Here is a 24303-nt window from a genome sequence, read left to right as displayed (position 1 = left end):
GGAAGAGAACAGGTGACTTCACTTCTGGGGGAAAAAGACACTCCACCACAGCAAACTTTAAGACAGAGCTCTCTCCACAGCCGGAAGCATTATACAGGAAGGGGAGGGTGCTTAGTACCTGTGCCGGGCCTGCCTTGGCTGTGAGACTCGCAGACCGTACTTGGAGATTTTATGAACAGGAGAGAGCTGTTTCAACATGTTTGAGGGGAACAGAGCCCTGAGGCAGCTGAAAGGTGGAAGACCTCTTGTTTTTGTTTTATTTTGTTTTTCCTTTAAGGAGTTAAAAGAGTAAAATATTCCTCAAGACACACAACCCTCTGAGAATGTATTGTGCACCTACTGTGTGCAAGGTACTGTGCAAAGATGCCATGGCTCAAAAGAGGTGAACTGTACCCTGAAAAATGTGAATAAAGAGGGTAAGGTTGGTAGGTACAGGTAAGTACCTGTGATAGTAACTGGCAGGGTTGGTGAATGCCACTTTACAAACACCAAGCTTTCAGAGGAGGAGATGTCACTTCCAGCTGGGATGGGTTTTGGGTTTGAACATGGGAAAATGGGGAGGGAAGTAAGGAAAGAGCATTGGCCTGTGGTAGAGAAACCACCAGGACAGGTGACTGGATAATACTTGTCGTTCACCGCTGAACATAATGGCCAAAAATATGCCTGGCATATAGGAGAGACTCGGTAAACAAAAATATGCCCGGCACACACAGGAGAAACTCAGTAAATGTCTGAACTGAACTCAGAAATCATGGCCAGCAGGGGCATGGCAGACAGTTTACATAGTGTTATCACTGGATCTAAGCAACTCCAAACGGAGTTTTATACTCAGTTTTTGCTTCAGGAAACAGAGGCCTCGACAGGTTAAATAACTTGCCCCAGGGCATGGTGACAGTAATTATAGACCAGATTTCAAGCCCAGGTTTTGTGCCCTGCCCCATCCCCATGCCTGCTAAAGAATCTGCAACAGGAGAGGCTCTCTTTTGATTTGAACTAGGGCAGTAGTAATAAAAAAGATGAAAACCTTGTGAAGCTTATTTGAAAATTTCTTCATGTTTTAAAATCTTCTAAGATTCAGAATTATGACTGGTAGACTGATCGTTATTATAGGATTGTGGCTTAAGGCTGACCTAGCAGGGAGGGAACGTAGGCTCTGAGCAGGCTCGGCTTCTGCATGAGGCTCCAGAAGAACTGAGGCAGAGGGCAGCCTGGGCTCACCCTCCTTGATCTTGGAGGGCAGAGGTTTTCTGATTGCTCCATTCACATTTAAAGAAGCCGTCTTATTCTAGTTGTCCAGCTACTAGAAACCAGTGCCGGTAGTTTATTAGGAACCCCACCCATTCCTGCCTTTTGCAATAATCTTTGTGAGCGATGATTGTGTTTCTTGAAGTAGAATGACACAGAGAGAGTCCCTGAAGGCAGATACACAGAGAGTGTGCTGTACACTCGGGTTCAGACACACGGGGCTGGGAACTCCCAGAGAGAGAGAGAGAGAGGGAGAGAGAGAGGGAGAGGGAGGGAGGGTGAGAGGGAGGAGAGAACAACAGAACAGTCAGCTGGAGAGGAGGGAGGAGGGGGGAGGAGACCGGTCGTTTTAGGTTTTTAAATTCAAGTGACTGGGGGGGGGGCTCTCCCCACCCTGCACTTCGGCCCCCCATTCTGGCACCTCCTTTCCTCCAGTCCACTGAAGGGCCTCTCTGCAGTCCAGGATCAACTGGCCGCTGAGTTTGAGCAGCCGGGTCTGACATGATGTACCTCTGGGTGAGTACAGAGTGCTGCGGGTGAGGGCTTGCACTTGCACATATAAGGAGTGGAAAGCTGTGAGATTCTGCTCCCGCACGAATGGCCTTCCCCACGGAGTGCGCGGGCTGCCGCAGCCCCTTCTCCTCACAGGTGTGAAGGTTTTAAAACCTCGCAGGGATTGTGACATGGGCCTGCACTTTTTTTTCTTTGAATGTTGTTTACCTTGTTTGACTTAGGCGCTAGGGCTGAGCTCCCAGTGCAGCGCCATCCCCAGGGCTTGGGAGGTTTGGAGCAGGCACATGGGGCAGGAAAGTGAGCGGTCACCCCAGGAGCTGCAGGTTTCCTGGCGGGCCGCGGCCTGCCTGTGTTCTCTTTGGGGGACACTGACCTTGATAGCCAAAGCATCTCTTCAGATACTGAGAGCCAGTAGGTGGCATGATTCTTAATTAGGAATAAGCCTTTGAAAGTTTTTGTCTAATAATTCTTATTGTCCTTCACAATAGAAATGTGAAGTAGGTCACTGTTGTTATGAAAATTTTATAAGGGAAGTAATTAAGTCAAAAAGAGTGACTTGCCCATAGTTAGGAACCAAGTCTGTGGTGGCTTGAATACTAATTCATAACCAAATGTTACAAAACAGTTTCTGTTTGTCAGGAACTTAGTACCACACATTATTTTAATTTGTTAACTCCTGTGTTGAACTTTGGGATGGAGGAAACCACACTGGGATTAGAGAGACTTTTAAATTATGAAATGTGATAACTTTTAGGAGAATGACCGGGAAAATAATACAGGGGGGGAGAGTCCTGCTATTAGTTGGGAAAGCAAGAACATCCATAATCCCTTGCAAAGATGGCGGTGTCTTCTCTTGAGGAGACAGTTGTTGTGTGTTGCTAAGGGATGTGATGCCCTTGGCTACTGGCCAGCTTTTGAGTTTCCCTTTGCCCTTTGCCCTTCAGCCTAGATGCCTGGAGTTGCAGAAACCTACTTGGCTCAGGCAGACTAAATTGAAACTATCAGATGGCAGAATTTTAATCAGGGTTATGGTGGTGGAGCTGGATCAGAAAGGGGTGTGTGCGTGTGGGCACTCGCGTGTGCGTAAGGACTGTTTTTCTCGCTTTCTCCTTCATACTTGAATATGACCTTAAAATCTAATTTCCTCCTCTCTGTTGATTTATTTTTGTGGTATTTCGAGGAAGTCAAAAAACTTTTCTGACACACTTATGTCCTTGAAGTAGTTCTTATCTCTGTGAACAAGAAGTCCGTGTCCAGGGTCTTTGCAGACTTGTTAGTGGGACTGATGGCTATCTGTAGGCCAGAGGATTGGTTATTCTATCTTTCGATTTGTTTGGAAGAGAAATTATGAAAGGAAGCAAGTTGAATTAGTCTCATTTCCACTCAGTTCATGTTTGAGGAAAGCAGACAGTGACCTCTGTGCTTATATTACACTTATTTGTAAATTTGTCTCAATACCCTTTATTTAGCCCCAGAACAGGACTTTTCATCCAGAGTACCACATGCGAGGCTGAGATACATGTACACCAAGATAACTGTTCCCTTCTATCCCAGGAGCAGCCAGGAGGGACTCAGGATCCCCCTGATCACTTGGTCTGTGTGCACTCTAGTTTGCTACTTTGTGCCATAAAAATACTACCATTTTCTGTGTGTGCCATGACACCTGAAAGATGGGATAGCACTGTGTAGAGGGCAAAGTGTGTCAACTCTCTTCATGATCACATCTTCTTGCCCAGTGCCTCACACACTTGTCAGATTCCAGGAAAATGTCCAGGAGGAGCCATAGCTGCGTGACATCCAAGTTGTTTCCTTAGAAAAGGAACCCCAGGTGGTCAAGCGATTAGTGGGAGGCCCTGAGGGGCTGCTGCAGAGAAAACTTACTGGACGAGGAAGGGGGATCAGAATTTTGTCCAGGCCAGCATTCAGCTACGGGATACTGGACAGTCATTGAAGTCTTCTGACCTCAGTTTCCACATCTATAAGATATCCCTTCTAATTCTAAAGAATTAGATATTTTATAGATGTTCCAAGAAGACACTCTGTTGTGCAAGAAAGTTTAGTGTCTGGAAGGCATGAGAGAGATATGAAACATGTCACCCTCATCACCTGCCTGGTTTGGTACCAGCAATGGCTTAAAGGCACCATTCTAAACATTCTAGAAAAATTGCCAAACTGTGTTTGGTTGTCAGTACCTCTGCGTGGTGTGGACATTCTTAGACAGGTAGAGCTGAAGAGTAATGGGGAAAGCTCATCCTAGCATTTTGGGTTGTGCAGATGGACATTGCTCATTAATTTGCTCCTTTGCATCTAAAATTCTGAGATAGAACTCTGTCTTCTGCTCTATACATGTGTTTTTGTCAGATCTCCTCCCCACCTTCCTGTCACCCTTCTTTATAGGGACTCTGCTGTCAGTGGGGGCAGCATGATATGGCACAAAGAATATAGCTTTTAAAGACTTTACTAGGTCTAAATTCCACCTCTTACTCCCGGTTGTATGGCCATGAACAAGTGCTTAACATCTCTGAACCTCAGTTTCTTCATTTGTCTCATAGGGAAAATAATGCCCATCATACAGGATTACTGTAAAGATTTGAGATAAGCCGTGAAACGTGCTTCACATGATGTATGGCACAGAGTAGATGCTCAGTAAATAGCCAGCGTGAGCCAGGTTTTTTGCTTTGAACATTCAGCAGACCGCTCATTACTCCAGAGCATTTTCTCTAGCATGTAAAGGATGCCTTTGAATGCATGCAGGGAGAACTTTGATAAACACAAATTAGTTTTATGTTAATGTCTCCCATTAATCAGTTTTTTAAGTACTTGCAACTAGAAAACTCTCCTCAAAGTTGCCTCCGGATGGAGAACGTCCCTTTTACTTTTTGCAAACTTGTTTTTGAAAGGGTGCAGTACCACTGGGCACTTACTGTGTCATTTATTCTCCTCATCTCCTCTTCAGTGTCCAAAACAGGGAGGGCAGCAGAGAGAGTAGGAGGCGGAAGCAGGGGAGAGGGAGGGAGGAGACACATGATTCCTGTGCTGAGGGAGCTTACTTGTTTAATAATTTTACAATTTAAGCCCAGGAAACAAAATTATAGACCACTTACTTAAATTCCCAGAAGTCAGGATATAGTCTGTCTGTCTGAGATGATCTTAGCTAGACTGGTCTCACACTCCCTGACTCACATTCTATATGGATGAACTTCTGGATTTCATTTTGAACTATTGCTTTGTCGTACTTCACTCCTGTCTTCTCAATAAATCGGTTCAGCCAGCATATAATTTTTATGCTTTTAGGGGGACAGAGGACTATGTCACTAGCTGTTACAAGTACGAAGATGATTAAAGAGTCTCATGGCCTTAAAGAATTTATAACACAGTGGTCGGTAGTCAGTGTGTGTACACAGATAATAATAATTTTTGCATGGTGCTGTTCAATTAAGAAAGTATGTTTATATGTCATCTTATTTCATCATCACAGCAGTACTCAGGGCCCAGAATCAATATCTCTGTTGTACAGAAGAGGAAAGAGACCAAGAAAGAGTACATGACAGTTAGTAAGTGGCAAGGCTGGAAACTCAAATTTCCTGATTTTTCTTTTTTAACTCTATGAATCTTATTTTTTTGGAAGGGAGAAGCTAACATTTTTTTGTTTTTGTTTTTGAGAAGCTAAATTTTTTCTTGTTTAAACCTTTCTTTTTTTTTTAGTAATAACATATAGTAGGCATATACCTCACTTAGTCCTCCACTCATGCGAGAATTAGCTGTTATCTTCATTTTACAAAGGAGGAAGTGGAAATTTCAGTAACTTGCAAAAGTCACACAGTTTAGAATTGGCAGAGGTAAGACTTGAACTCTGGTCTGTCTGGCCTCAGAGCTTCCTACACCGTAAGTACCATCTTCTTTTATTTGTTCAGTCAGTTCAGTTCAGTCACTCAATCGTATCCAACTCTTTGCAACCCCATGGACTGTAGCACACCAGGCTTCCCTGTCCATCACCAACTCCCAGAGCTTGCTCAAACTCACGTGCATCAAGTTGGTGATGCCATCCAACCATCTCATCCTCTGGCGTCCCCTTCTCCTCCTGCTGTCAATCTTTCCCAGCATCAGGGTCTTTTCCACTGAGTCAGTTCTTTGCATCAGGTGGCCAAAGTATTGGAGTTTCAGTTTCAGCATCCGTCCTTCCAGTGACTATTCAGGGCTGATCTTCAGAATGGACTGGTTTGATTTCCTTGCAGTCCATGGGACTCTTAAGAGTCTTCTTCAACACCACAGTTCAAAAGCATCAATTCTTCGGCACTCAGCTTTCTTTATAGTCCTACTCACACATCCATACTTGACTACTGGAAAAACCATAGCTTTGACTAGACGGACCTTTTCGACAAAGTAATGCTTTTTAATATGTTGTCTAGGTTGGTCATAGCTTTTCTTCCAAGGAGCAAGCGTCTTTTAATTTCATGGCTGCAGTCACCATCTGCGGTGATTTTGGAGCCCAAGAAAAGAAAGTCTGTCACTGTTTCAAAAGAAGTCTGACACTATTTGTTCAGTAGCGTCCAGTTTACCAGCCTGATAGAGGCTGGAGTAGGGAAATGAAAATAAGGTAGCCTGAATTCTGTTTCCATTTCCATTAACTACTTGAGACAAGTTATTAACTGTTTGTATCTTGATTTTCCAGGCTTGAGAAGGATGTGATAGATCTTGAGAACGGTAATTGAGTAATCTTAGAAAAGCACATGTAGCCGTTTTAGAAACAGACTAGTCAGTAAGTGAAAGTCCTGTCATACAACAGAGAAACAGCGGCACCATTTGTCAGTGTGTAACGGTTCCAACATTGGCCTTCTGATCTTTAAAATGGGACAACTAATACCTAAAAGATTACTGAAATAATCTATTTTTGGAAGCTATTTTGTACTAAGCATATACAAGATAATGATAATAATAGCAGCAGCAATTCAGGTTGTAGTCAGGCTAATTTTTAAATGCTCACTTTTTAATCTCTATTTTGCCACTCTGATTGGTTTACACATTGAGAAAACTAAACTTAGTAAATTGAGTTATCACAAAATGTAGACATAGTTCAGCTCAGTTAACATTGGAGGCCAGATGCTGTGAATAGATGCTTGGCAGTGAAAAGTCATTAAAAGATTTTAAATAGGGTTGGGAATAGGTTGAAGTGGAGTTTATAATTAGATTTGTTTTTTAAAATGATACCTACACAGATTAGAGAGTGATAGGAGTGTAGAGAGAGGTTAGGTGATGGCTGAGTCATAGTTCAAGGAGCAGAGAGTGGTAGTGCTAGCACGTGCTAGAGAAAGCGGACTGCCTGAAAGAGATGCCCCAGGTACAGTCAGCAGGCTGGTGTCATGATGTGGAAGAGGGCCAAGTATGTTTGGAGATGCAGGGTCTCATGAGTTTGATTTCTGGATTTAGTACTTTTAGGTAACTTTGAGATGTTCAGGGGGAAATACTGCTTACATAGTTGGCTATCCAGGTCTGGAAATACAAGGAAAAATAGTATAAATTTGGGAGGAATCTTCACGCAGTAGTAATTGAAGATGTGGGAATGTTTGATGGTGTTGAAACTCAGTGCCTTAAGATGACAGTGGCCTACGGAGTAGAGCAAGAAGAGAAGCTGATGCCTGGTGGAGAAGATGAGCCTGCAGAGGAGCCCAGGAGCCAGGTTCCAGAGAGCTTGTTCTTCAGGAGGAAAACCAGGACACTAGGAAACTAAGATAAAACAGTGGCAGGAAGAGAGAACTGGAGTATGTCCATGGGCTTAGCAACATGGAGGTCATTGATGACCTCTGCAGGAGTTCTTTTGATGGACTAATGAGGGCAGAAGCCTGGGAATGGAGTCAGTTCAGGAGTTCATGGTGGGGGATTGGAGGGATGGGAGAAGGAAATGGAGAAAGAACTAGTGTAGACAATTGTTGGAAAACCTTGACTAACTTAAAGGAATATAGAGGGAGCTTGAAGAGTATGTGGGGTAGGGAAAAGTTTTATGTTCTATTTTAAATGAAAGAGACCTGGTCATGTTTAAAAGCTGACTGAACAGATTCATTTGAGAGGGAAAAGTGGAGTATATGAGAGGAGAAAGGATTGTGCTTGTGCTTTAAGAAGATGAAATTAACTTTAGGGGTAGGGAGAATTCTTCTATTTAACAAGAGACAAAGCAGATAAAGGACAGAAGAGCCTACAGTGTCTAGGAGTTCAGAAGAGACTTTACAGAGGAGGAGATAGACAAGCAGAGTAAGTGAGGAGTGGAAAGGGTCGTTGCTTTCTCCAAAAGAGATAGATTGGTAAAATAGTTTGGGGATCTCAGAAATACGTTTGGGAACCATATATAATTATATGTGTGAGATGAGTGGGATAGTGATGGATGAAAAATTAAAATTTTAGAGGCTAGGATATGTACTGTATGTCAAGGGAAAAGTAACATAAAATTTTATTTATAACTAAAAGTATGGGTTCATTGAATATATATATATAGACAGACTTAATGAGAAGATCGGCAGTTTGGATTTTTGGCTTGTTTGCATACAAATTTCAATGAAGTTCTTTCTAAAAGCTAAAATTACCAAAAAAAATTTGGAAGCTGGATTATCTGAACAGTTTAAGATGTTTGTTTATTCTAATAGAAGCTCTTGATGGATTTTAGGCAGGATCAAGTGTGATCAGATTTGTATATAGAAAGATAACAAGAGGCTTCTATTATTGTTACAGAATTTATATTAACACTTTGAATGAAATTGGTTTGATGTATATTTTGAAAGCCCAGGAAACTGTAAGGAACTAATTAAAGGATTATATTAATGAGACTCAAGCAGTTGACACATTTATTGATGACTGCTGGTATGTTGATCACTTTCTAAGAGGTGAGGAAAGAGCATGAACGAGACAAAGTTCTTTCCCAGGGAGTCTGTGTTTTTAAACTGGAAAAAGAACGTTGTAAACATGTAAGCAAACAAGATAAATTCTGGAATTAATGCGTGCTACAGGGAAAAGGCAATGCGACCCTGAAAGCTTTATCTAGAGTGAGAAAGGCCTGAGTGACAAGAGACGCCAACCTGCGTCACTTTGGGAGGAAAGCTTTATAAGCAGAAGGAATAGCAAATCCAGAGTTCTCAGATGGAGTGAGTTTGGGGCTTTTAAAGGACAGAAAGGGGGGATGTGGTTGGAGTGTAGAGAACAAAATGCATGGAGGAAGATAAGACTGGAGAGGTAGGTGAGGGCCGGACCATTCCCCATGGTGGAGATTAGAATTTTGTTCTTAGTTAAAGTGGGAAGGTATTGGGAGATTTTCAGCAGGAGAGTTGATTTTCTTTAGGAAAAGTGATAAGGGAGATCAAGAAGCAAGAGGTGATGGCTTAGACTTGGGAGGGCAATTTGGTAAGATTAAAGATGGTTTGTGTGTGGGTTAGATGAAAGAGGAATCTGGTTTATTCAACTTTGGGATTGAAGGAATTAGGATGGAAGGGGCTTTTCCTTGTAACAACAGAGAGTACATAGAAGAAAGAACAAAAACAAAACAATATTTATGGTTTGGTCTTGTTTAGTCTGAAATGTGTAGTAGATATCCAAGTGGAGAAATTCAGTGGCAATTTGATATGAGTCTGGAGCTCAGAAGAGAGATGTGAGTTGAAAGCATAAGGTCAAAATTTATCAGCACGTATTTAAAGCCTTGGGAGAAAATGTAACTGGAGAATAAGGGGCTGAAGCCCTGAGGATGTCACTAGAGGTCAGAGAATACTGGAAATTGGGTAAGGTGGTGGGGAAACAAGGCAAGTATGTGACACCACAGACTCTGGGGAGGGCTTGCTAGGTTTGGATTACTCAGGAGGAAATAATGGGTCTTGGTAGGCCTGGTTCATTGGATGGTAGTCATTGGTGAGCTTGGTAAGAGCTGTTTGAACTGGAATGATGGGGATTGAAAAGCCAGCTGGAATTGTTAATTGGTAGGTGAAGATGTTTCATTCTCTGCTTGTTCGTTTATTTACTTTGGCTGTGCTCGGTCTTCAATGCAGTACGGGGCTTCTCACTGCAGCGGCTTCTCTGGTTGCCGAGCCCAGGCTCTAGGGTATGTGGCCTTTACTAGTTGCAGCACCTGGGTTCTGTAACCGTGGCACATGGGTTTAGCTGCCTCAAAACATGTGGAATCGTCCCAGACCAGGGATCAAATGCTTGTCCCCTGCATTGGCAGGTGAATTCTTGACCACTGGACCACCAGGGAAGTCCCTAGGTGAAGATGTTGAGACAGTGAAATATTGTATAGTTGTCAGTCAGTCAGTCAGTCACTTCAGTCGCTCAGTCATGCCCGACTGCAACCGCATGAACCACAGCACGCCAGGCCTCCCTGTCCATCACCAGCTCCCAGAGTCGACCCAAACCCATGTCCACTGAGTCAGTGATGCCATCCAACCATCTCATCCTCTGTCATCCCCTTCTCCTCCTGCCCTCAATCTTTCCCAGCATCAGGGTTTTTTCAAATGAGTCAGCTCTTCACATCAGGTGGTCAAAGTATTGGAGTTTCAGCTTTAGCATCAGTCCTTCCAATGAACACCCAGGACCGATCTCCTTCAGGATGAACTGGTTGGATCTCCTTGAAGTCCAAGGGACTCTCAAGAGTCTTCTCCAACACCACAGTTGAAAACCATCAATTCTTCAGTGCTCAGCTTTCTCTATAGTCCATCTCTCACATCCATATGTGACCACTGGAAAAACCATAGCCTTGACTAGACAGACCTTTGTTGACAAAGTGATGTCTCTGCTTTTTAATATGCTGTCTTGGTTGGTTGAAACTTTCCTTCCAAAGAGTAAACATCTTTTAATTTCATGGCAGCAGTCACCATCTACAGTGATTTTGGAGCCCAGAAAAATAAAGTCAGCCACTGTTTCCCCATCTATTTGCCATGAAGTGATGGGACCAGATGCCATGATCTTCGTTTTCTGAATGTTGAGCTTTAAGCCAGCTTTTTCACTCTCCTCTTTCACTTTCATCAAGAGGCTTTTTAGTTCTTCACTTTCTGCCCTAAGGGTGGTGTCATTTGCATATCTGAGGTTATTGATATTTCTCCTGGCAAGCTTGATTCCAGCTTGTGCTTCCTCCAGCCCAGCGTTTCTCATGTATAGTTGTAGGGTGGAACAAAGAATTGGGGCAGCTTGTTCATGTGTATTCAAGGACCGTTTTGAAAAGATAGGTGATGTGAAGGCATGTCTTATGTCAGTAGGAAAGATCAAGTAGGAGAAGAAGTGAGAGTGCTGAAAAGAAAGAGGCTGCTTGCAGGAACAAAGTCTGTTATAACCCACATAGAGAAGAGGGATTGGCCAGAGGCAGGTTTTTTTTTCTTCTTAATATGAAGAAGGAATGAGTATATGGGTTTAGAGCCAAGTAGGCTGGCTGGTGGCATCAGCTTCAGGCAGAAGAGAGAGCTTTCTGTGCGTGTCTGCTTTGTTTCTAACATGTAAGATGAACATAGCTGAAAGTGTTAGGGCAGGGAGTGGAGAAGTGTTGCTGGTTTGAGGAGAGAGGACAGGGTGTGAAGTGGTAGTCATCCCCCCAAAACTGGGAAGTTAAACTTACTGGAGAGGTGCAGGGTGCTTAAAATCTGTGGTCATAAACTTGAGTGAGTGGTGGCAATCTTTTAGATACAAGAGAGGATTAAGTAAATAGTTGGACTTAACCAGGAATTGCAATGGCACCCCACTCCAGTACTCTTGCCTGGAAAATCTCATGGATGGAGGAGCCTGGTGGGCTGCAGTCCATGGGGTCACTGAGGGTTGGACACGACTGAGCGACTTCACTTTCACTTTTCACTTTCATGCATTGGAGAAGGAAATGGCAACCCACTCCAGTGTTCTTGCCTGGAGAATCCCAGGGGCGGGGGAGCCTGGTGGGCTGCCGTCTATGGGGTCACACAGAGTCGGACACGACTGAAGTGACTTAGCAGCAGCAGCAACCAGGAATTGAGATTTTACTAGGTAAGTTAGATTAAGGGAAAAGGGGGCAAGGGAGTTAAGACTTTTTGAAAAAGATTATGTATAGTGTTGGACTCTAGAATCTAAACTGGCTTGAGAGGGAATTAAGAACATGAGGAGGAGAAGAGTAGGAGTGGTGAAAAAGTGGTAGGATCAACTGGTAGACTAGAGATCCAAAGGAGGCTGGTGAAATGCTGGCGTGGGAAAGCTCACAGGTGTGGTGTGCGAGGAGAAGGCTTGAAACACGTGAGATGTTGACGCAGTTACTCTGTTGACAGTGCTGGGATATGGTGTGAGGTCAGAGGCTTCAGTGAAGTTGTGAAAAAAATACACATTAGAACAGTAACAGCAACAGCTCAGAGGCCAGAGTAGTTAATGAATAATCTTTGTGAATTTTGAGGTCATCAAGAATTATAAAGTATTAAAGGAGATGAAGAGAGGGAGCCCCGTGCTAAGACTTGAGATAGGTGGGTGATACCTGTTTCAGAGGGTCTGCAGTTTGGACAGAGAGTGGAAATAGTCTTGGGAAGAAGCTGGGAAGATACCTGTGAGGTTCAGCACTAGATGGCAATGCGGAGGATGGAGGATGTTTGCCAAAGGAAAGCTTGTGCTGAAGAAGCAGCAGTGTTCTCACGAGCAGTCAGGCTTCCTTTGGAGCAGAAGGGTGACAGGAACATCACAGAGAAGAGTTTACTCACTCATGACCACGAGGGCTTGGGAGGGCAGGGAGCGCAGGAGCGGGGATCAGAGAAGTGGCTGTGCAGGATCGCACAGGGTGAGCCATCTGGAAGGCTGGGGCTTCTGAGGATGGTCGAGGTGAGTGAAGATGTTAGCCAGGATCGTTCCAGAAATCTTGTGGAAAAACAGGGTAATTACTTAAACCTTCAAGCCAGAGCAGTAATTCTCAAACTTTTATGGTGCATCAGAATGCACAGATAGCTGGGCCCACTTGCAGAGTTTTAGATTCCTGAGATCTGAGCGGACCCGGGAGTTTACATTTCTAATAAATTCCCAGGTGATGCTGCTGCTGCTGCTGCTGGGCCAGAGGCCACTCTCTGAGAACCACTGGTCCAGAGAATCTCATTGTGGGTAAGTCAGCCACTCTTGAAGACTGAAGCTCTGGATGTTATGTGGCCTGGTGATAGCAGAGCTGTGTCAGGCCTCTCTTTGACTTTGGCAGTTAAAGGACATAGTGGGTCTGTGATCATTTCTTTTGAGGGATAGTAATTTATCCCTCAAAATAGGTGATGCAGTTTATTAGTGAACATTTATTGAATATCTGTTTTATGCAGCAAGATGAGGATACTGAGAGTTATACAGTATTTTCTTTCTCAAGGATAATGGGACAAAATAGGGACAGACAAATTAATTGATAAACAACCATATGTTGTAGCAAAGATGACATGCCCTCTGGTAGGTGGTTTGGGCAGTTGTCAGCAGGAGCTTGAAAAGTTAATCACTGAAGATGGAATTGACTGGGGAAGGTTTCTTGAAGATGTGATTTAAGCTAGATTCTGGGAGAACTAAATAAATACAAGAGATGGAGAACTGGCATGAGCAGCCCTATGGTGTCAAGAATGACCAGACAGCCTTCCAGCTGCTCATGAGCCCCAGTGCTCTCATGCTGCCTGTGTGTGTGTGTGCTCAGTTGTCCAGTCATGCCCAGCTTCTGGCGACCCCGCAGACTGTGGTCTGCCAGGATTCTCTGTCCATGGAATTTTCCAGGCAAGAAGTATTGTTGGAACAATTATCTAACTAGCCTCCCTGCTTCTCCTCTTCTTCTTCAACCCCTTCTCTAAGTCTGTTCTCAACACAGCAGCCAGAGTGATCCTTTCATAGGTCACATTATATTGCTCCTCTGGCGAAACTCTGCAGAGGCTTCATATCTCACTCAGCATAAAAGTCAAGTGCCCTGCACTGGTCTGTAAAGCCCTGTATGACTTGTTCCCGTGGCTGTCTTTGACCTCCTGTTTTTCTGTACCCCTGCCTATTCTTTGAATATTTCAAACAACACCATTGCCTCCAGGCCTTAGGTTTTGCCCGTTGGCTTGCTCTTTCTGCAGGTATCTGCTTGACTTCTTATTTATATGAAATCTCTACTCAGTGGTTACCTTATCAGGAGCATCCTAGATAAATAGTAATTCCCTACTCCCGTGTCCAACATCTCCCATTCCCTTTCCTGGTCTTTGTTTTTCTCCCAGGCACCTACCACCATCTGACTCGCTGTGTTTGTTTATTGCTTTTCTCCTCCAGCCAGAATGTAAACTCCATGAAGGCACTGGTGTGTCCTCTGCGCCTGTGTAGAGTAGGCACTGGCTGGACATCGTGTAGTGAAAAGAAAGGAGGAAAGAAAGTTTGGGGAATAGTGAAGGGTCCAGTATTGCTGGAGAGACAGGAATGGAAGAAATGCCTTGATGGATAACCTGGCAGATCTTGAATAGTAGATCACTGTGCTATAGAAAATAAGAAATTCTGAAATTTTTCATTACAGCAATATTTAACCTTCTCAAAGGAGTGCTTTGCTGTTAAAATTCTGTGGATAGAATAGTTTGGAGAGGGACTAGAAGCAGGAAGATAGTTACTATTGGGCACTTGTTGGGTAGCAACTATAGGGTTGTACAGGTATGAAGTAAAAGGCCTTAGGATCAGGGTTTGAAAGTGAGAATAACATGTTTAGATAGAGATGATGGCCGGATGCTCGAATGCTGAGAGAGAAGTGCTTCCAGTTATATAAGAAAGTTGCCTATCTTAGTATGTATGTTTCAGTGCTGTTTGTCGTAAATGTGGCATTTAATCTCAAGCAAGTATCCTTTATCATTTTTTGAACCATAATATGGAATTTTGTTGTAAAATGTATAAATTAGGGGATAAAACGTTGAAACCATTTAAGCAAACATTCATTTTTAAAGATTTAAATTGTATACTTGAAGGGGTAGAAAATCAATGGTAAAACACACATACTGGCTTGGGAATGGGGAGGGGAGGGAAGCGAAGCCTGTAACTCCCAAGACGCATTTTCTTTCACTTCTTTTTGCAATGAAGAAATTACATTTTAGGAGTTGTAGTGCTCCCTTTCCTCGTTTTGGTTCTGGAAGTATGTGCTGTTTTTAATAAAACTCCTGAGCTGGTTTTAAGCACTGCATTCTTATTCCTTCTCTGAAGGTAAGCTTGTGGCTCCTCTTCCCAAATGCTTTTTCAGCATCCTTTATTATTAATGATATTGAATGAGATGACATACAATATCTGTAATATAAGACCTGCATAGAATAGACACTCCACATACATTAATTGAAAGGTTAATTAGATATTCTTAGTAAAATGAACTGTGTAGTACAGTGTCCAACTTAATTCATATCTGTAGGGTCTATGCTATCTTATTTGCATGTTAGCTCATATGGTGTTTTATTTGCTTATTTGGATTCAGACCATTAATTTAGAGGTTAAGTGATCAAAACCTGACTTTCATTACTTAAAATAAGTGTCAGTTATTTTTCCTGACTGTGAAATGAACACTGGATCACTGGCCATCTCAGCCAGATCATCATATCCATGCAAATCAAAACCAGTCAATTGTGGCTTTATTGCCTGTCACATCACATGCTGGCAGCAGTTCTGCTCGTGCTCAGCGGTCACTGCTGCTGTGTCACTAGAACGCGCCACAAGACCTTCATGCTCTTGCGTCTCATCTGTAAAATGGGAATGGTGTCACTCCCCAGTGTTAACTGCTGAATGCTGTATTCCTCATATAAACTGACATCTAAATAAAAGCATCTAAATCATTCTTAATGATTTATTTCTTCTGTTTATTTTGTACTTTTATTTGCCAATTAGAGAAAAGGTGGTATGGTATTTATTGATTAAGACTGGCATTACAATTTAAAAGCAGGTGCCACAATTAGGGCAGGGGGCTGGGGGGGAGGGACAAACCTCCACCCTTGTGCGGTTTTGTGTAGATTTCCCTCTGCTCTGTTTCATTAATTCTGGATCTTTCTTTTTACCCTTTTGTCTTGTTTTTTATTAAATTTATTAAAAATAAGTTTCTTGGACTCACTGAAAGTCAAAATCATGTTTTTGCATGTTTCTCTGGCACCGGCTGCTTGCAGATTACATCTAATACCAGGGAAATCCTCAAGGTGGTTTAAGACAGTTAGGATTGGAAGAGAGAGGGGAACAGAAATTCCCAAGTGCAACGTGTTTATGAAGTCAGGTCCTTTTTCAACTCTTGTCTTACTTTATGATCCTTTTTTCACATTGTGATACGGAAGCAAAAGTCAAACCCCATAGTTTTGTTTCAGAGTCAATACTGTTAATCAGCCTGCTACATGCTTTCCATCTCATCTCTGATACACAGCCTCTAAGATAGTCCCCATGATTCCTGCCTCTTGGTATTCATTCCCTTATGCAGTCTCTTGCCTTTGAGTGTAGGCTGAACTGAGTGACTCACTTTGGACTAATAGAATGTGGCAAATGTGATAGGATGTCGCTGCTAAGATTCGGTGACAGAGAGACCAAAGGAGAGACCCCAAACCAGAGGCACCCAGCTCCAACTCACCTGGCTTCCTGATCCATGTAAACTGCAAGATAAAAGGTAGTGTTTTAAGCTGTTGTTTGAGAATGATTTGTTAAAGAGAAATGGACAGCTGTAGATTTTGGTACCCAAAGTGGGTGTTTCTGCACAGGAAATGTAAAATGGGGGAGTGACTTTGGAATGGGGCAGTGGCCTTTGAGGGGAGTTTTGGTGAAAGATCAGAGTACCTATGTTGTTGCTAAAGTTGGGGACCTTGAGGAGATTGCCATGAAGGCTCAAAGGAAAGGAAACTGGAGGAAGGGGAATCCTTGTTATGCAGTGGCAGAAAGTTTAGCAGCACTCTTGTTTGTAGTTGTGTGGAAAGTGGAAACATGCCTGAGGAGCTGGGAGATGTCCCTAAGTAAATTTTCAAGCAAAACATTGAAGGTGCCCATTTCTTTCTTCTTGCTACTTATAGTAGAGGGTAAGAAGAGAGAAATAAATTGAGGAAAGGACTGTTAAAAAAGGAGCCAGGACGTGATTGTTTTGAAAATTTTCGGACTTTATGCAGAGCAAATGATGGTAAAATTAAGACATAAATTTCTAGGAAAGGTCAATTCAAGGGCACTTTCAGGAGTTCAGTCACTCAGTAGTGTCTAACTCTGCAGCCCCATGAATCGCAGCACGCCAGGCCTCCCTGTCCATCACCAACTCCCAGAGTTCACTCTAACTCACGTCCATCGAGTCGGTGATGCCATCTAGCCATCTCATCCTCTTTCGTCCCCTTCTCCTACCCCCAATCCCTCCCAGCATCAGAGTCTTTTCCACTGAGTCAGGAGAATGGTAGTCTAAAGATGAAGCTGAGGGTGTGGCTGTAAAATCTTTTGTTAAGACCTGAGAAAAACCAGAGGTAGTGCCTTAAGAGTCACACAGAAGACCTCTCAGTCAAGCACTAGGACTTCTAGCCATTTTAGCAGGAGAGAGTAGAAAAAGGGCTTATCTTGAAGGTGTTTGTGGGTGTAGCTTTTGTCTATTGCAGTAATCTCAGCAAGAGTCATAGGAGGCCCACTGCAGCTACAGCTGAAAGGAGAAGGAACAAAAGAAGCTGTTGAACCCCAAAAATTGTTCTGGCAGGAAGCAGACTGAGAAAATTACTCAGCTGCTAACACCTGCTACCTTTCATGAAAAGGGAAGGATGATTCAAAGTCAAGAACCACAGAGAATTCCTACCCTAGCCTGAGACCTGATCAAGGAACTCTCAGCATTTGCCCAGTGAGATTTCAGCATCACTGTGGACCAGTGATTCCTTTGTTCTCCCCTGTGGAGAAGTTACGCCATTTAGAGATTACAAGAGATTTCAGAGTTCCAGAAGCCTAGAGGGCAGATGAGAAGGGTGCTCTGATACCGTGCCACTTAGGCCAGTCTCCCCAGAATGCTGTATCCGTTGCTGAATCACTCCTTTTAGTTTATAGATCTTCTAGTTGCCAGAGTATATGTAAGAAAGCTGAAGCAATCAGCTTTCCCATCCCCACACTTGACCCACTTTGTCCCATCAGCGTCAGTGAACTTGTCCTCTCTTCTATTACTATACATGAAACAGTTGCCTTCCTTATCAGGCCAACCCCTCAGTTTTGTAGTGGGTCCCATCTCTGCTGGCCTGTTGAAGACCTGGACCCAGCAATTCTCCCCCTCTCTCTGGGATCATCAGGTTTTCTCTTTTCTGGGTGAGCTCTATTAACATTACAACTAAGGTGTTCTTTCAGCCGCTTTAATGCCCTTAGCCTCACTTTTGTCAGCTACTGATAAATTTATTTTCCCTTAGAGTTGTCTCTGTTTGTACATACCAATTTTTCCCTCATTCCCTCTAAGCCGCCTCAGTTAGGTTTTTATTGCCACTGTCCTGCTGAAGTGGCTCTTGCCAGTTTTACCAGCAGCTTCCCTGCTGCTCAGTCCAGTGGTCAGGCCTCAGTCTTCTGCTTACCGGACCACCTGCAGAGCAGAACATGGTCAGTAACTTCCTTCTCTGTGACACTTTCCTGGGTACTTGACTTCCAGGACATTATACTCTCTTGGTTTTTTTTTTTAACTTTTGGGTGATTCCTTCTGTTTTAAAGTTGTCAAACTCTGGGCCAAGTCTTGGGCCACTTTTCTTGATTCTTTTATTTAGTGATTTCATCTGCTGCTGCTCCTAGTCTCAGATTTCAGTTCACTTCAGTCACTCAGTCGTGTCTGACTCTGAGACCCCATGAATCGCAGCACGCCAGGCCTCCCTGTCCATCACCAGCTCCCGGAGTTCACTCAGGCTTACATCCATCGAGTCAGTGATGCCATCCAGCCATCTCATCCTCTGTTGTCCCCTTCTCCTCCTGCCCCCAGTCCCTCCCAGCATCAGAGTCTTTTCCAACGAGTCAACTCTTCTCATGAGGTGGCCAAAGTACTGGAGTTTCAGCTTTAGCATCAGTCCTTCCAAAGAAATCCCAGGGCTGATCTCCTTCACAATGGACTGGTTGGATCTCCTTGCAGTCCAAGGGACTCTCAAGAGTCTTCTCCAATACCACAGTTCAAAAGCATGAATTCTTCAGCGCTCAGCCTTCTTCACAGTCCAACTCTCACATCCATACATGACCACAGGAAAAACCATAGCCTTGACTAGACGGACCTTAGTCGGCACCTCTGCTTTTGAATATGCTATCTAGGTTGGTCATAACTTTTCTTCCGAGGAGTAAGTGTCTTTTAATTTCACGGCTGCAGTCACCATCTGCAGTGATTTGGGAGCCCCAAAAAATGAAGTCTGACACTGTTTCCACTGTTTCCCCATCTATTTCCCATGAAATGATAGGACCAGATGCCATGATCTCCGTTTTCTGAATGTTGAGCTTTAAGCCAACTTTTTCACTCTCCTCTTTCACTTTCATCAAGAGGCTTTTTAGTTCCTCTTCACCCTCTGCCATAAGGGTGGTGTCATCTGCATATCTGAGGTTATTGATATTTCTCCTGGCGATCTTGATTCCAGCTTGTGCTTCTTCCATCCTAGCGTTTCTCATGATGTACTCTGCATATAAGTTAAATAAGCAGGGTGACAATATACAGCCTTGACATACTCCTTTTCCTATTTGGAACCAGTCTGTTGTTCCATGTCCAGTTCTAACTGTTGCTTCCTGACCTGCATACAGATTTCTCAAGAGGCAGGTTAGGTGGTCTGGTATTCCCATCTCTTTCAGAATTTTCCACAGTTTATTGTGATCCACACAGTCAAAGGCTTTGGCATAGTCAATAAAGCAGAAATAGATGTTTCTCTGGAACTCTCTTATTTTTTCGATGATCCAGTGGAAGTTGGCAATTTGATCTCTGGTTCCTCTGCCTTTTCTAAAACCAGCTTGAACATCAGGAAGTTCACGGTTCACATATTGCTGAAGCCTGGCTTGGAGAATTTTGAGCATTACTTTACTAGCATGTGAGATGAGTGCAATTGTGCGGTAGTTTGAGCATTCTTTGGCATTGTCTTTCTTTGGGATTGGAATAAAAAGTGACCTTTTCCAGTCCTGTGGCCACTGCTTAGTTTTCCAAATGTGCTGGCGTATTGAGTGGAGCACTTTCACAGCATCATCTTTTAGGATTTGAAATAGCTCCACTGGAATTCCATCACCTCCACTAGCTTTGTTCGTAGTGATGCTTTCTAAGGTCCACTTAACTTCACTTTCCAAGCTGTCTGGCTCTAGATGAGTGATCACACCATCCTGATTATCTGGGTCGTGAAGATCTTTTTTGTACAGTTCTTCTGTGTATTCTTGCCACCTCTTCTTAATATCTTCTGCTTCTGTTAGGTCCATACCATATCTGTCCTTTATTGAGCCCATCTTTGCATGAAATGTTCCCTTGGTATCTCTAGTTTTCTTGAAGAGATCTCTAGTCTTTCCCATTCTGTTGTTTTCCTCTGTTTCTTTGCACTGATTGCTGAAGAAGGCTTTCTTATCTCTCCTTGCTGTCCTTTGGAACTCTGCATTCAGATGCTTATATCTTTCCTTTTCTCCTTTGCTTTTCGCATCTCTTCTTTTCACAGCTATTTGTAAGGCCTCCCCAGACAGCCATTTTGCTTTTTTGCATTTCTTTTCCATGGGGATGGTCTTGATCCCTGTCTCCTGTACAATGTCACGAACCTCATTCCATAGTTCATCAGGCATTCTATCTATCAGATCTAGGCCCTTAAATCTATTTCTCACTTCCACTGTATAATCATAAGGGATTTAATTTAGATCATACCTGAATGGTCTAGCAGTTTTCCCACTTTCTTCAATTTAAGTCTGAATTTGGTAATAAGGAGTTCATGATCTGAGCCACAGTCAGCTCCTGGTCTTGTTTTTGTTGACTGTATAGAGCTTCTCCATCTTTGGCTGCAAAGAATAAAATCAATATGATTTCGGTGTTGACCATCTGGTGATGTCCATGTGTAGAGTCTTCTCTTGTGTTGTTGGAAGAGGGTGTTTGCTATGACCAGTGCATTTTCTTGGCAAAACTCTATTAGTCTTTGCCCTGCTTCATTCCGCATTCCAAGGCCAAATTTGCCTGTTACTCCAGATGTTTCTTGACTTCCTACTTTTGCATTCCAGTCCCCTATAATGCAAAGGACATCTTTTTGGGGTGTTAGTTCTAAAAGGTCTTGTAGGTCTTCACAGAACCGTTCAACTTCAGCTTCTTCAGCATTCCTGGTTGGGGCATAGACTTGGATTACCATGATATTGAATGGTTTGCCTTTGAAACGAACAGAGTTCATTCTGTCGCTTTTGAGACTGCATCCAAGTACTGCATTTCGGACTGTTTTGTTGACCATGATGGCTACTCCATTTCTTCTGAGGTATTCCTGCCCGCAGTAGTAGATATAATGGTCATCTGAGTTAAATTCACCCTTTCCAGTCCATTTTAGTTCGCTCATTCCTAGAATGTCGACATTCACTCTTGCCATCTCTTGTTTGGCCACTTCCAGTTTGCCTTGATTCATGGACCTGACATTCCAGGTTCCCATGCAGTATTGCTCTGTATAGCATCGGACCTTGCTTCTATCGCCAGTCACATCCATAGCTGGGTATTGTTTTTACTTTGGCTCCATCCCTTCATTCTTTCTGGAGTTATTTCTCCACTGATCTCCAGTAGCATGTTGGGCACCTACTGACCTGGGGAGTTCCTCTTTCAGTATCCTATCATTTTGCCTTTTCATACTGCTCATGGGGTTCTCAAGGCAAGAATACTGAAGTTGCCATTCCCTTCTCCAGTGGACCACATTCTGTCAGACCTCTCCACCGTGACCTGCCTGTCTTAGGTTGCCCTGCAGGCATGGCTTAGTTTCATTGAGTTAGACAAGGCTGGTCCTAGTGTGATTAGATTGACTAGTTTTCTGTGATTGTGGTTTCAGTGTGTCTGCCCTCTGATGCCCTCTTGCAACACCTACAATCTTACTTGGGTTTCTCTTACCTTGGGTGTGGGATATCTCTTCACGGCTGCTCCAGCAAAGCGCAGCCGCTGCTCCTTACCTTGGACGAAGGGTATCTCCTCACCACCACCCTTCCTGACCTTCAACGTGGGATAGCTCCTCTAGCCCCTCCTGCTTTTCAGTTAACCAGGACAGATAGCCAAAACCATTTATCATCTGGGTCCAGTGGGAGCTCTGATGTTTTATCTTGTTTAATTCTTTATGAGGGCTTCCCTAGGGGCTCAGATGGTAAAGAATCTGCCTTAAGAAATTAAGAAATGAGAGTGAAAAACAGCTTTATTAGAGATAAGAAAAAATTCATTCATGCAACTAATTACATATCTCTCCTGTAATGACTACAAGTCACATTTGAATACTATTCATGGTTTTTTACAAAATCTTTTTTGCAGTGCTTCATGTTTTTTTGTTCTTTTTGTATCCTCTCCCTTTCTTCCTGTTATCCAAGACATGTGCTTATGGTTGAGAGGGTCGATGTTCTCCTCCTAGTTCTGTATTTATTCCTGCAAGTTCATTTCCTAGCTGTATGAGGAATTGTCTTACTAATTTACAGTCTTGTAATTGCAGCTTCTCCTGTAAAACGAAAGCATTTATTGTACTAATATCATATTGAAGGAAACAGACATAAGCTGTCTTCCAGCCGTTCTTTTGCAAGTGCAGATTCTAACTCATCATTGTGTCTACCCCTTCTTTAGCCTTTTTAATAGTACAAGATCTCTGGATATATTTTAAAAACCGGTTTTTAATCTATTAATAGTTAATACACTGAGCTGAGAAGAATGTTAGTTTTTTTAAGCACAGAAAGAATCATTGCTCTCTTTGAAATCTAAATAATGTACTCTTGATTTCTCTTCCTTTTCCATCTGTGAAAATACATTGAAATTTAGCCCTTTTCTTCCTCACAGCACTAACTGAAGCAAATTTTTTGCTGAGTAGTACTCAAGCCAATCCCAAACTTGTTCTAAAATTGTCACAAGTTATATTTATGCCATGAGTTCTAGGTTCTGTGTCAGTGTTTGTACTGTTTTGACCCTTTGTTCTGCTCCTGGTCCTTTTGTAGAGCTCTATCTGTGTAGATCTGTATCTTCCAAATCTATGATGTTTCACCGACATGCACTGTCCCAATTTTTATTCCCAATTTTCCTTAGTTTTGAAAGCATATATTAAAAAGGCAGCTTCCTTTGAATATAATCTAATTGCTTTTGAATAGTCATTCATTAACGTGGAACATACCCATCTTATAAGTTCTGATTCCAGATTCCAAACATAGCCTCTAATAGGTTCTAGTTAATTATTGCTTCTGGTTCTTCTTCCCATACTTACATAGTCTAAATGCAATATTTAAAGATTTTTTTGAAATCTTTTGACACTACATAATTGTGTTGACAAGATGATCTTCTTTGCTTCATAACTGCAAAACATTTTTATTTTTATGAAAGCAGTATTTAGAATGATCAACGCAGAACCTTTTTTTCATTTCTATACTGTCTGTTTTCTTCCAGCTACCTTTATACATGTATCTACCTTCAGCATGTGGCCGCTTATTAACTGTTTCAGGTGTTAGTAAATTTTGTCACGTTCTAAAAGAAGACCCATCCCAGGAAGTTTGCATCCACCTCCCTACTTGACATTCCTATACCTCATCGTTACCTCAGACTTAACTTGGCCAAGCTGGACTCCTGGTCTCCACTTGCCTTCGCTGAGTCTCACACCTGTGGGAACACCTACAGTCTTCCCATCCCAGATGACGTCTTTCTGTTCCTTGGGCCAGAAAAACACTTGAAGCTGTCTTGGACTCCTCTTTCTCCCTCACTCCAGTCTTATTAATCAGCAAATCCTTTAGGCTGTGCCTTTCAAAAATCACCTAAATCTCATCTCCTTTTAGGAGCTCTGCAGTGGCTCTCCCAGCTCAGTACCCCATCCTCTCCCGCCTGTTTTATTGCAGAAGTCTCCTACCTGTTCTCCCCCACTTCCACCATTGACTCCAAATAATTTATTCTGAGCACACCATCTGACTTAAACCTTTGAAAATATAAATCTGATCATGCTCAAAAATCCACTGACGGGTTTCACTCAGAAGAAAAGGCAGAGTCCCTGCAAGGCTCTGTTGAACTGGCTCCTGGGGGACCACTTTGACGTCTGTCTCCTTCCGTTCTTCCCATTCCTCACACTTCTGCAGCCACCCTGGCCTTCTCGCTGCTCCTCAGGCTTGCCAGGCACTCTGTAATCGTACTTCTTTCCTCTGCTGATTGTGCTCCTTTCAGATACCCTCATGTGTACGGCTTCAGTTCCTCCACATCTTTGCTCACGTTACCTTTGCATTTAGCACTTTTTCAGTCATTTTATTGTGAATTCTCCACAGCCCTCACCAGCTTCTAGTATATTATAAAAACATCTCTTTTACTGCTTTCCTCACCTATAGAGGTTTTTGTCGGGTTTGTTTATTGCTGTTTCCTCAGTGTCTAGAATAGTAATGATGCTCAATAAATATTTGTCACATGGGTGGTAAATTCCAGAGGTTTTCTACCTCCTGGGTGTGTGTGTGTGTGCTCAGTCATTGAAAGAGTGTGTGCTCACTCTCTGA

General features: G+C 43.0%; 1 protein-coding gene across 35 annotated transcripts in view; it reads left to right on the top strand.

Annotated features, from left to right (window-relative positions):
* RBFOX2 (RNA binding fox-1 homolog 2) overlaps positions 1 to 24303 on the top strand; it is a 293081-nt gene that overhangs the window by 131405 nt on the left and 137373 nt on the right. For 8 of the 35 annotated variants that reach the window (XM_042247198.1, XM_060414165.1, XM_060414155.1 and 5 more), the window contains exon 1: positions 1700 to 1761. The exons of 23 other annotated variants lie outside the window; for them this stretch is intronic. In XM_042247198.1, coding sequence (XP_042103132.1) covers positions 1747 to 1761 — 15 coding nt within the window. In that variant the 5' untranslated portion in view covers positions 1700 to 1746. Of the gene's footprint in view, positions 1 to 1699 lie in introns of those variants that run through there. 4 more of the 35 variants (XM_060414163.1, XM_060414143.1, XM_060414161.1 and 1 more) reach the window with 1 other exon arrangement.

This window comes from Ovis aries, chromosome 3 (genome assembly GCF_016772045.2).
Source record: "Ovis aries strain OAR_USU_Benz2616 breed Rambouillet chromosome 3, ARS-UI_Ramb_v3.0, whole genome shotgun sequence".
Classification (NCBI taxonomy): domain Eukaryota; kingdom Metazoa; phylum Chordata; class Mammalia; order Artiodactyla; family Bovidae; genus Ovis; species Ovis aries.
This window is presented reverse-complemented; position numbering and strand designations above follow the sequence as displayed.